This window comes from Protobothrops mucrosquamatus, unplaced genomic scaffold (genome assembly GCF_001527695.2).
Source record: "Protobothrops mucrosquamatus isolate PMUCROS unplaced genomic scaffold, P.Mucros_1.0 scaffold1929, whole genome shotgun sequence".
NCBI lineage: Eukaryota > Metazoa > Chordata > Lepidosauria > Squamata > Viperidae > Protobothrops > Protobothrops mucrosquamatus.
In genome coordinates, this window is record NW_015388050.1 from 289,380 (window position 1) to 301,660 (window position 12,281).

Genomic DNA, 12,281 nt, shown 5'->3' on the forward strand with positions numbered 1-12,281 from the left:
GGCTCTATCACCCTCATAAGTTGAGGACTACCTGCATTTTCAGGGAAGCAATCCCGAACAAGGCAAGCATTCAGGGCTGACTGTTTTTTATTGACTATTTTGGTTTGTCTTCTCTTCCTCCTTGTGATTCAGAAGATAATGTACCTTAATCGGTCTGCAGCTATCCATTCCGAACCCAGCCGTTGTAAATCCATTAATGCTCCAGCTAAGTATTTATGAAAGGTTAATAATTCAGAAATCGCACTCAGAGAATCATAACAGCGCCGAGATTCCAAGGCATAACATGCGCGGGCTGCCAAGGCGGTATTGTTAAATTGCTATGATTCTTGCTTTTAAAAACACATCAAAAATATTGTGTACCAAAGACTTATGCGCGGAGGGGAAAATATATATGTGCAGGGAAGCAATAATTCAAAATTGCAGCATGTGTGCGCCTTCTGGAGTGTTTTTAATATTGGCAGAGAGCACTTGAAATATTTTTATATAGATTTCAGGCGGAAGGGAAATGAAATATCGGAACTGGTCTGGTTTTCAGGAAGCACAGGTTAGATTGGATGGTTTCTGAGGTTAGCAAAGTGCAGCTGTTTTTGAGCGGAGGAGGTTTGTGTGTGTGTGGGGGGGAGAATTTAGAAAGTCATGTCTCTTTCCAACTGCTTAGTATTCTAGGTAAGAATAGAATAGAATAGAATAGAATAGAATAGAATAGAATAGAATAGAATAGAATAGAATAGAATAGAATAGAATAGAACAGAACAGAACAGAACAAAATAGATTGTAGAATAGGAATAGAATAGAATAGAATAGAATGGAATGGAATGGAATGGAATGGAAGAATAGAATAGAATAGAATAGAATAGAATAGAATAGAATAGAATAGAATAGAATAGAATAGAACAAAATAGACAGATTGTAGAATAGGAATAGAATAGAATAGAATGGAATAAACATTGTAGAATAGAATAGACAGAATAGAATAGAATATGGAATAGAATAGAATAGAATAGAATAGAATAGAATAGACATTGTAGAATAGAATAGACATTGTAGAATAGAATAGACATTTTAGAATAGAATAGAATAGAATATGGGATGGAATGGAATGGAAGAATAGAATAGAATAGAATAGAATAGAATAGAATAGAATAGAATAGAATAGGAATAGAATAGAATAGAATAGAATAGAATAGAATAGAATAGACATTGTAGAATAGAATAGACATTATAGAATAGGAATATGGAATGGAATAGAATAGAATAGAATAGAATAGAATAGAATAGAATAGAATAGAATAGAATAGAATAGACATTGTAGAACAGAATAGACATTTTAGAATAGAATAGAATATGGGATGGAATGGACTAGAATGGAATAGAATAGAATAGAATAGAATAGAACATCCCTCTTCTAGGTGGATTTGATGTGTTTTCATTCATACACAACTGCCAAAGTGACTTTTTCACACACACACACACACACACAGAGAGAGTCAAAGGATGCCTGGAGTTACACGTACAGCTTTCTTAAGCCAATATTTTCAAAGGCTACATTGGACCATGCACATAAAATCTGATTTCCCTCCCCTCCATGGCAAAAAGCTTAAAAAAAAACAACTTTTGTTGTGTGAGTTTTGCTGAGGTTTGTTTGAGGCAGTCATTTCTGCCTAGTTTCATTTCCTGCCTGTCAATTAAAAATCAAAAGTTTCCTGCAATTAGTCCTTTGTTTTCCAGCCCTGTTTGGAAGCAGAGACACACACGCGCAATTAGAAAGAAGAGAATAATTATAACTCATTGCTACTTTTGGAGCGCTTACAATAATGAGGTCCTTTACGAGGCTGACCGTAGCCAACGGTCTGAATTTATTCTCCAAAAGTTGGGGTCCTAATTAGGGAAATAAAAAAGGAAAGAGAGGTTTAATTCCTGGTTTAGCAAAACAAAAAGTTCAATCTCTTTTCCATAATACAGGAACTGAAGTCCAAATTGAGTTCATGGTTTTTTTTTTCTCTGTCTGGTGCCAATATGAGGGCCAATAAAAACAATGGCTGGTTCTGAACGGCCACTTGCCAATGGCTAAATTGGCTGCATCCATAAATCATAGAACTAGGAAGTTGTGGAACTGATGGAACCCCACGGAACATCTCCTCCAAGCCTTTTGCCATCTGCAGGAAAAGCAACTTGGCCATTCTCTGGAACTGGCTGTCCAACCTCTTCATAAAAGCCTACAGAGATGGAGAACTTTCAACCATTATGCCTAGATCCCACAGGTGTGGAAGTTGGTCTTGGTCTTATAGCACAGAGTACAGAGAAGAGCAACAAAGATAATCATCTGGGGACTGGAGGCTAAAACATATAAGGAACGATTGCTGGAATTGGGTATGTCCAGTTTAATGAAGAGAAGGACGAGGGGGGACATGATAGCAGTCTTCCAGTATCTCAGGGGCTGCCCCAAAGAAGAGGGAGTCAAGCTATTCTCCAAAGCACCCGAAGGCAGGACAAGAAGCAACGGATGGAAACTAACCAAGGAGAGAAGCAACCTGGAACTAAGGAGAAACTTCCTGACGCTTAGAACAATTAACCAGTGGAACAACCTGCCTCCAGAAGCGGTGAATGCTCCAACTCTGGAAGTTTTTAAGAAGAGACTGGACAGCCGTTTGTCTGAAATGGTGTAGGGTTTCCTGCCTGGGCAGAGGGTTGGACTTGATGACCTTCAAGGTCCCTTCCAACTTTATCATCATCATTATTATTATTATAGCAATTCAGGGCTACCCTATTCCTAAAGGCTTTGTTTAGGTAGGGCAAGATAAGACTCTCTTTGCAGAAGCTTCTTTCTCTTTCTCTTTTCCTTTCCTTTGAAGAACGGCTGCAGGACTTGGGTTTGGCTAGCTGGTCTAAAGAAAAGAAGAAATAGGGGAGAAATGATAGCAGTGTTCCAGTATCTGAGGGGCTGCCACAAAGAAGAGGGGGTCACGTTATTCTCCAAAGCACCAGAGGGCAGGACGAGAAACAATGGTGGGAAACTGATCAAAGAGAGAAGCAACTTTCCTAACAGTGAGGACAATTAACCAGTGGAACAGCTTGCCACCAGAAGTTGTGGGTGCTTCATCACTGGAGGTTTTTTAAGAAGAGACTGGACAGTCACTTGTCTGAGATGGGATAGGTTCTCCTGCTTGAGCAAGGGGTTGGACTAGAAGGCCTCCAAGGTCCCTTCCAGATTCTATCCTATCCTATCCTATCCGATTCGATTACATCCCATCCATCCCATATTCTATTCTATTCTATTCTATTCTATTCTATTCTATTCTATTCTATTCTATTCTATTCTATTCTATTCATCCTATTCCTATTCTATTCTATTCTAATTCTATTCTTATTCTATTCTTCTATTCTATTTTTATACTTTACTCTATTCTATTCCTATTTTAATTCTATTCCTAATTTAATTCTATCCTATCCTATTCCTAATTTAATTCTATTCCTAATTTAATTATATTCCTATTTTAATTCTATTCTATCCTATCCTATTCTTCCCTCCTCCTCTCCCCTCCTCTCCTCCCCTTCTTTCCTCTTCTCTTCTCTTCTCCTCTCCCCTCCCCTCCCATCCTCCCCTTCTCTTCTCTTCTCTTCTCTTCTCTTCTCTTCTCTTCTCTTCTCTTCTCTTCTCTTCTCTTCTCTTCTCTTCTCCTCTCCTCTCCTCTCCTCTCTTCCCTTCCCTTCCCTTCCCTTCCCTTCTCTTCTCTTCCCTTCTCTTTTCTTTTCTCTTTTCATACTTGCATTTCAACCAGGCAGTACAACAATATCAACAGCTCCTCTCAAAAGTCTTTCAAAAACTGGGCAAGCATTGATAGCAAGCTTAGCTTCTGAAGCCAGCAGTCTAGTTATTCAAAGCCAATTGGATGCAGCGAAGAAAAAGTGTGTATGTCTCTCTCTGTGTGTGTGTTTGTGTGTGTGTGTGTTTATGTAGAGGAGCTTTTTTTTCCTTCCCCCCCCCCCCAAAGGTAGCACTTTAAAGAGCTCATGGAATTGCAGAACCAATTTTAACGGTGGGAAACCAGATTTTACTCGGCAAACCTCCTCTGCCAAACTATTCCAAGCACAGCTGGTTGTTTTTTTTTCCCTCTACCAACCCTACCCCCCCCCTCTCTCTCATACACACACACACACAAAACAACAACAGGCTTTAGCACAGCAGTGGCTTTTTTTAAAACAGGATTTGGAGAAGGCAGAAGAGCGGAGCAAAATTTGCAAGTTATCAGATAGGAAGTTATGAGGCGCCCTCCTCTGGCTACTTTGAAACATTGGAGACTAATCAACTTCCTTTTACAACTTGGTCTATCCTGGTTTATCACGCTTCCCCCCCCCCCCCGTTTTTTTGTTTTTTCAAAAAACAAAAAAAAGGCTAGCTTGCAGAGAGTGGTTTGCTTGGACATCAGGAGGAATACAGCAGCCTAGAGGTTGAAGTCGGTACGTAGATCCAAAAGGGAGAAAGAGAGAGACATTTGAAATGTCTTGAAAATCCTAACACGGCCCTGATCCTTTGGGTTGATCTACTTAGATGTATCTGAGGGGTCCTTGGTGGTCTCTGAGCTTGCTTGTTTTCTTGCAGACGTTTCATTACCTTAACTAGGTAACATCATCAGTGCTAGAAGGGATTGAATTTAGGGATGGAAGGAAGGAAGGAAGGAAGGAAGGAAGGAAGGAAGGAAGGAAGGACGGACGGACGGACGGACGGACGGACTATGGGGTCCTTGGTGCTCTCTGGGCTTGCTTGTTTTCTTGCAGATGTTTTATTACCCAAACTAGGTAACATCATCAGTGCTAGAAGGGATTGAATTTAGGGATGGATGGATGGATGGATGGATGGAAGGAAGGAAGGAAGGAAGGAAGGAAGGAAGGAAGGAAGGAAGGAAGGAAGGAAGGAAGGAAGGAAGGAAGGAAGGATGGACTATGGGGTCCTTGGTGCTCTCTGGGCTTGCTTGTTTTCTTGCAGACGTTTCATTACCTTAACTAGATAACATCATCAGTGCTAGAAGGGATTGAATTTAGGGAGGGAGGGAGGGAGGAAGGAAGGACTATAGGTTCCTGGGTGTTCTCTGAGCTTGTTTGTTTAATCATCATCATCATCATCATCATCATCATCATCATCATGTAGGAAGGGACCTTGGAGGTCATCTAGTCCAACCCTCTGCTCAGGCAGGAAACCCTATACCATTTCAGACAAATGGCTGTCCAGTCTCATGGGGATCATGGGGATGCTGCAAAGGTCATAACTGAAAAATGGTCAGAGGTCACATCTTTCAGTGACGGCGTAACTTTGAACGGTCTCTAAAAGAACTTACCTGTAATTGTCGGTGATCCCCATCAGCATTTTTAAATATGATCTTAATCACCCCCTTAGGAGCTGCGTTATGCCTTGGGAGAAGAACGTAAGATTTTATTTTATTTTATTTTTACCCTCGTGGACCCCCTTCGAACAAACTGACTTTTAACCAAGCCATGGAAACATTTTAATTACAGCCGTGGACACGTAGAAATAAATATTACATTCATTCAGTTTACAGTGAATACTAGGCCAGTCTTGTCAAAAGCAAAAAAATAATAATAAAAAAAGTCGGTCTGCGTTACGAGGTGTCAAGATCCATCGAGGCCATCCCAAAGAAAGAAGAGAAGTAAAACAGACGGGTGTTTGGGGTGAGAGTGAAGCCAAAACCCAAACAGGGCACAAATAAAACGCAATGAGGCATTTAAGTATCCCTAATGATGATTGACAGAGCAAGTTTCCCCTTCCGAAGCCGACTGGAAAGCTTTCAGATGCTTCATTCACACAACGAGTTTAACCTGGCGACTGACTGAACCAATTTCTCTGCGTTTGTACGACGCAGCCAGCTGTAAATTCACCCCATGGGCTGAGTGACTCTGCTGAACTACGCACGGAGACAGCTAATCAAGGTTTAGCTGAACCAATGGAATGGCTGTCACGCAGATTTGACCAGATCTGGTTCGTTGGGTTGTACAAACCCAGCCAACCAGTCCATTGAACTAAGACTGACTTCTGTTTCCGGTGAAGGAGGACCAGAACGAAAAGCTGGAATATCAGGGTTTCTGCTCCCCTTAGAATGAACTAATTTCAAGCTTATTGCTCTCCAAGGCAAGAGAAGAACTTCCCGTTTCCAGATCAGCTCTGTCCTCTCAAACAGAACATTGGTTCGCTTTCAAGGTAGTGGGAAAAAGAAAACCTTCAGAGATAGGCATGGATGTTGGTTAGACCAGAGGTCCTCAACTTTTGGGGCACCAGGGACTGGTTCTGTGGAAAGAGGTTTTTCCCGCGGATGAAGGGTGTGTGGTTTTGTGTGCTGCCTGCATCCCACAGATGGGGCTTTACTTGTTTGTGCGGACCGGTTGCTGGCGTGCTGCAGCCCGGTACCGGTCCACGGATCAGGAGTTGGGGGACCCTTCGGTTAGACAACGCTCAACATCAAGTGGTGCTGATTCGCTACAAGGCTGAACCAATCAGGGTTGGCTGTTCTATCTACCCATTGGTGGTTAGGCTGAAGATAGCAACGTTGTGGTGCCCTACCCCTTTTCTATGTGCATTGTGACATCACGCACAGGACCCAAGGGGGGACGAATGCATTGTCATTGGTTAAAATCAGCCAAAGCTCATGGCTGCATCTAGAATTCCCATGCCAAAGCTTTCTTCTCCAAGTGGGAAGACCCTTTCAGTGGCTTATGTTAGGTTTGGACCAAAGCTCTTGGAATACCTGTAAAATAAGTCTCATCTGCCCCAAATGACTTGCAGAAAGAGTATGTTGGGGAAAGGCAGAGAAATGAGAAGGAGAACCGAATTTCCACATGGGAACCTTCACAAAAAATGCAGCTAACTCCAAAAGTGACCCCAGTTTCCTTCTGCTGTACAAGATGTCATCCCCAATTCTCTCTAACTCAAGGGACGGTAAGTCAAGCATGAAGACTCCCTCAAGCTCTCCTTAGATCTCAAGACCATTTCAAATCTTTACAAGAGATCTTAAGAGAGGGTGGCTTTTTATCTCCACTATCCACTTTGATTTGTCTCTCTCTAAAAAAAAAAAAGAATACTTTTGGTTACTTGATAACCTCCGAAAACCCAACCTTCTGATTCCTGATGACATCCTGCCCCACCTAGGCACCAACTATTCCTTGGGAGCTTCCACTTGACCTTGGAAACATCTGATCTGAAGAGGATGGGATGGAAGAAATCATCTAGCGTTTATTATTTGGCAAATAATAAACATGGAATGAACTTTTATGAAAACATCCGTGTAAATATTGTTGGCAACAATATGGAAATAACTTGCCGTTGTCTCTTTCTGGTTGGGTTTTTACTTCCCAGTAGAGTCTACAGGCCGAGAACATCTTGATGATGTTCTATCCAAGGACTAACCAGGTCCAACTCTGATTTGTTTTCTGCAATCCATCCAGCTTGATTAGACACTGCCATCTAGCTGGTTTTTTTGTTTTTTTTTATCAAAGAACGTATCTGCCAGGTTATCAAAATTGATCCTATACACCCTCTACTCAATTCCCACTCCAGTTCATGCATATATTTGTGTATTCACATACTCCAATGCATCTGAAGGCATCAAGGTGTGGCTGTTAACTCTGAAAACCCAGAAGTGACGCTGCTACACTTTCTCTTTGAGCTTTTCCAGGTAGTTCCTGATCTGTTTTGATTCTCCCAGGTCCATATCTTGGCAAACCCACTTAATGTCATCTTCGCTGCAGTTGAGGATGGAGTTGACGGTGGGAGAGCCGTCATCGGGAGGAATGGTGGTGAACGTGGTAAATTTCACCCGCTTCCTCTTGGAGGCGGGCGAATGCAATGGGTGCTCCTGCTTCAGGTCCCTGATTTGCTTGTCCCCCCATTGAACTTTTGGACTGCTTTGACTCGGGAGTTTTTTGGGCGTGCCAACGAGGAGTTGATGGCCCGCATCAAAGCCTATCCCTTGGTCTATGTTCGTGATGCACTCATCGGCTGGAGGCGAGAGGTCTGCTGGGTTATCCAGCAGCTCCATTTCATTCCCAAGCCACACCCAGTCGTGAGAATGGGTCATGGAGGTCTGCCCTTCCATGGGAAGCTGCTTGTGACGGTACTTCAATGTGAAGGTGGCACAGTTGATCAGGAAGACCAGAATGGCGAGGCAGAAGACTCCTAACAGGGCATACATCCCAGTCTCCAGGTCACTGAGACCTCTCGGTGTCTGAACCAGGTCACTGTCCTCCATGCCACTGTTGCCTTGGGGAAGGTCGATCTGAGCCGGGAAGTTGGTAAAGTCAATCGGGATGTTCTGGAGTAGACCATCATCGGAAAGTTTATCTCCTTCAGGGATACTTTTGAAGACTTTGCTTTTGATTGTCGACTTGGCTGTCCCACCGGTCTTCCTCCTGAGGCCTTCTTCTCGTTCAGCAGAAGAACTCCTATAATATTGTCCTTCCTGGCTATGGTGCTCTTGGTCAAACTCCTTCTGCCTCCGGTCACTGGCGTGGTTTTCAATTTCCTCAGCACTGTAATCCCCAAGGCTGTGAGAGTTGGCGTCGTTCTGGCCAAACTTGACTTTGATGCTTCCGTTGCCAACTGCTAGGATACTCTTCCTTTTGGATTTCTGGCAAGACTCAGAGATCATCATTTCTACTCTGACCAGTAGGCCTTCGCCTTCTCCTTCTGCTACCACCACTGGCCACTGGGCAGCAGAGCTCTGGTGGGCCGAAACAACCGATTCATCAAGGGAGGAGGCCGAGAGAGAGAAATCGCTGGGATCGTAGATGTCCAGTGGGGTCACAGCACCATCGCTGAATTGGATCCAGGAGCTCACCATGGCCTCCTAGCAGAAAATAAAAGGAAATAGTTCAACAAGGTAAGTAGAACATCTCATTAGTTTTCATGGATTAGAACAGTGGTGGCGAACCTATGGCACGCGTGCCAGAGGCGGCACTCAGAGCCCTCTCTGTGGGCACGCACGCTGTTGCCCCAGCAGAGTTCGCCAGAGTAGCGAGCACATGGCATTTGGAATCAACAGGGCGAGCAAGTGGTGTTGGCCCCCTGGGGATGCCCTAGAGATGGCGAGGGACTGGCCCCGGCCACGCTCACCCAGTCTGCCATGACCACGGCAGCCACATCCACCCAGTGGGCCATGTTCCCCCACCCCCCTGAGGGCACCACAATGCTGATGCAGCCCTGGCACTTTGCGATAAATAAGTGGGTTTTGGGTTGCAGTTTGGGCACTCGGTCTCTAAAAGGTTCGCCATCACTGTTCTAGTCCAACCCCCTGCTCAAGGGTAAATATCTCAGGCATGACAATGCTGTGGAAGTTCAGCAGAGTGAGGGCATGTGGGAAAGAAAGGGACTGAAGGGGTTTGGGGTCTAGAGTAGTCAACCTTGGCAACTTGAAAATGGTGGACTTCAGCTCCCAAAATTCCTCAGCTGGTATAGCTGAGGAATTCAATCAAAATAGAGCTGGAAGGGACCTTGGAGGTCTTCTAGTCCAACCCCCTGCTCAAGCAGGAGACCCTTTACCATCTCAGACAAGTGGCTGCCCAGTCTCTTCTTAAAAACCTCCAGTGATGAAGCACCCATAACTTCTGAAGGCAAGCTGTTCCACTGCTTAATTGTCCTCACTATTAGGAAATTTCTCCTTAATTCCAGGTTTTGGGATTATTACTATTGATTATTAATAAATTGGACCATAAGAAAGGCCGAGCGCCAAAGAATGGAGGCCTTTGAACTCTGGTGCTGGAGAAGACTCCTGCGAGTCCCCTGGACTGCAAGGCGATCCAACCGGTCAGTCCTGGAGGAGATCAACCCCGACTGCTCTTTAGAAGGCCAGATCCTGAAGTTGAAACTCAAGTACTTTGGCCACCTCATGAGAAGGAAGGACTCCCTGGAGAAGAGCCTGATGCTGGGAAAGATGGAGGGCAAGAGAAGAAGGGGACGACAGAGAATGAGGTGGCTGGATGGAGTCACTGAAGCAGGAGGCGTGAGCTTCAATGGACTCCAGAAGATGGTAGAGGACAGGAAGGCCTGGAGGAACGTTGTCCATGGGGTCGCGATGGGTCGGACACGACTTCGCACTAACAACAACAAATTAATAAATAATTATTACAGCTGAGTCCCAATGACTACTGCGACTTAACTGCTCCTTAACCTCATCACTAAACAGACACTTGGCAAGTCAAGGACTTTCCTGGGTATGTTTTCCAAGTTGCTATCTGCCACTCTTATTTTCTCAAGCCGTTATTCTGTACGCGCTTTGAGGTTCATGGATCTGGTGGAAGGCCAGCAACTTTTCAAGGAGACTGCAGTCTCCTGACACAAATCAGCTTTAATGGGAAGGAGAGAGAAGAGTGGCTTTTATAGGGCTGGAATGCTTAATCAATAGGTCTGATCGATAAATCTGATACTTTTAAGCAATGCAGACGGGAGCTGTTTAGTTTAATGGTCCTCAAAGATTATTATACTTTCCAGGTAGGAAACAGCCAGGAAAAAAAAAAAGGGGGGGGGGAGAAATCTCTTCTAAGAGGATCTGTCCCTGGACACAAGCATCATTTAAACATGAGAGTGGTCTTTCCTTCTTCAGAAGAAGAATTGGTACAAATGTATACCCATTTAGTTTAAAAGGTTTTACCACTGCCTTGGGAAGGACATGCCCGGATCTCAGTGGCGTATTTGTGAAGAAATAAGCTTTTAGATGGAGCCATAAGATAACAAGACTTGATGACTTTACCAATCTGAGGAGCAATTTCATTTCTCCATCCCCAGTTTTCACTGTATCTCTTGGACAATAAGGAAACGTGGGTTAAAGATGAAGTAGTATGCCAAGTGTCAACGCTGCTAACATCGGACGTTCTTGCTTTGACAACAGATGGGAATGGAACCATCTTTTGGAGTTAGTTCGCTTTTGGAGTTATTGATGCTGGGAGGGGGGATGTGGATGAGAGTCCAGTTAGTCATAACAATAATAACTCGGCCCTGGGAATCCAAGGTCATTGCGCCCAAAGTTGATAAAGATTTGACGGGCTGGAGAGGTAGGGAAAAAGCCTGTGCTTCAAGCTAATTGGGGAATGTGATTTATGACTGTTAATTGAAGGAGGGAATTGTGCTTTGCTACTTTGTGCCCAGGAGAGGGGAATTCAGTTTTTGGCTTTAACTATGTAGTGCCCATACTTTGTTTCTCGAATAAAAGATTCTTTAAGGTAAACAATGCCTCGAAGTTCTTTGGAAGAGTTTCATCTGACGGAACCATGACACCAAGATTCTGGAGACACAGGCCTCAGTGTGTACGATTCAGGAAAATTCCAATACTCTACCTGTTTGTGAGTGTGGAGCAATTCTTGAGCTATAGTGGTAGCCATGAAAGCTTGACGACTAGCTGTGCTGGGCTGAAGAACAAGTGATAACCCAGCTACTAGTTGGACTCCAATATCGGTGATGGTCACTTTGTCGTCCAACACCGTCACAGTCTTCTCGGCCAAGATGGAGTCAGATAGTGGAGAAAGGACCTTTGGAAGTCAACAGAGAGATGCTCTTAGGAATATATCGAAGTTACGCTGTCATTTTTTTCCTCAAATACCTTTAGAGAATGGAAGATCAAGGCAGGAATGTTCTCCTACCAAGATGATAGACTGACCTGGACCATTGTCATGCCAACTTCCTGCCCAACCAGAACCTTGCCTCCTTGTAACTGGGCCACATGAGGTTTCTCAAGCTTCATAAAGTCCGTCACCAAATCTGTTATGTCAACCTGCCAGTCGGAGCCCAGCAAATAGGACAGTTGCCCTGATGGGCTGGCATCTTCAGCCACAAACTGGGTGAGGACCCGCACCATGGCGTGCTGGTACTGGAGGGTGCAACCTCTTCCCTTCCGCTCATCTCCATCTTCATCATCACTCTCCCGTGTCAATCTGAAAAATTAGCATTTTTAAATTGACTTCACGCCCAATGAGCTGAATAGGCACATCACACTTCAAAGATGCCATGGCTTCTTCCACAAAGAAGAGGCTCTTATAGGGAGGCTCACTATGGTCAACTGCTCTTTGGATAAGACAATTCATCGTTGGTTCATGGACCAAACTCCTCCAACAAAGGCTTCTTCTAGGGAAGAATTTGTAAAAGCTTGAACCAATTAAATTTGTTTGTTGACTTCTGAAATAGAATTGCCCTCCCCCAATAATTATATAAACTACATTAAGAAGAGATAGAAATATAGAGATAGAGATGTTAGAGGGACAGCTAGAGAGATATATGATATAGACAT

At 43.9% G+C, this 12,281-nt stretch overlaps 1 protein-coding gene across 1 annotated transcript in view; it reads right to left on the minus strand.

Annotated features, from left to right (window-relative positions):
- Positions 1-7,569: 7,569 nt before the first annotated feature.
- TMEM132C (transmembrane protein 132C) overlaps positions 7,570-12,281 on the minus strand; it is a 27,101-nt gene continuing 22,389 nt past the window's right edge. Inside the window, exons 4-6 of the mRNA XM_015823617.1 lie at positions 11,655-11,928; positions 11,335-11,526; positions 7,570-8,852 (exon numbers count right to left, since the gene is read on the minus strand). Of these exons, the coding sequence (XP_015679103.1) occupies positions 7,656-8,852; positions 11,335-11,526; positions 11,655-11,928 (1,663 nt within the window). The 3' untranslated portion in view covers positions 7,570-7,655. The remainder of the gene's footprint in view (positions 8,853-11,334; positions 11,527-11,654; positions 11,929-12,281) is intronic.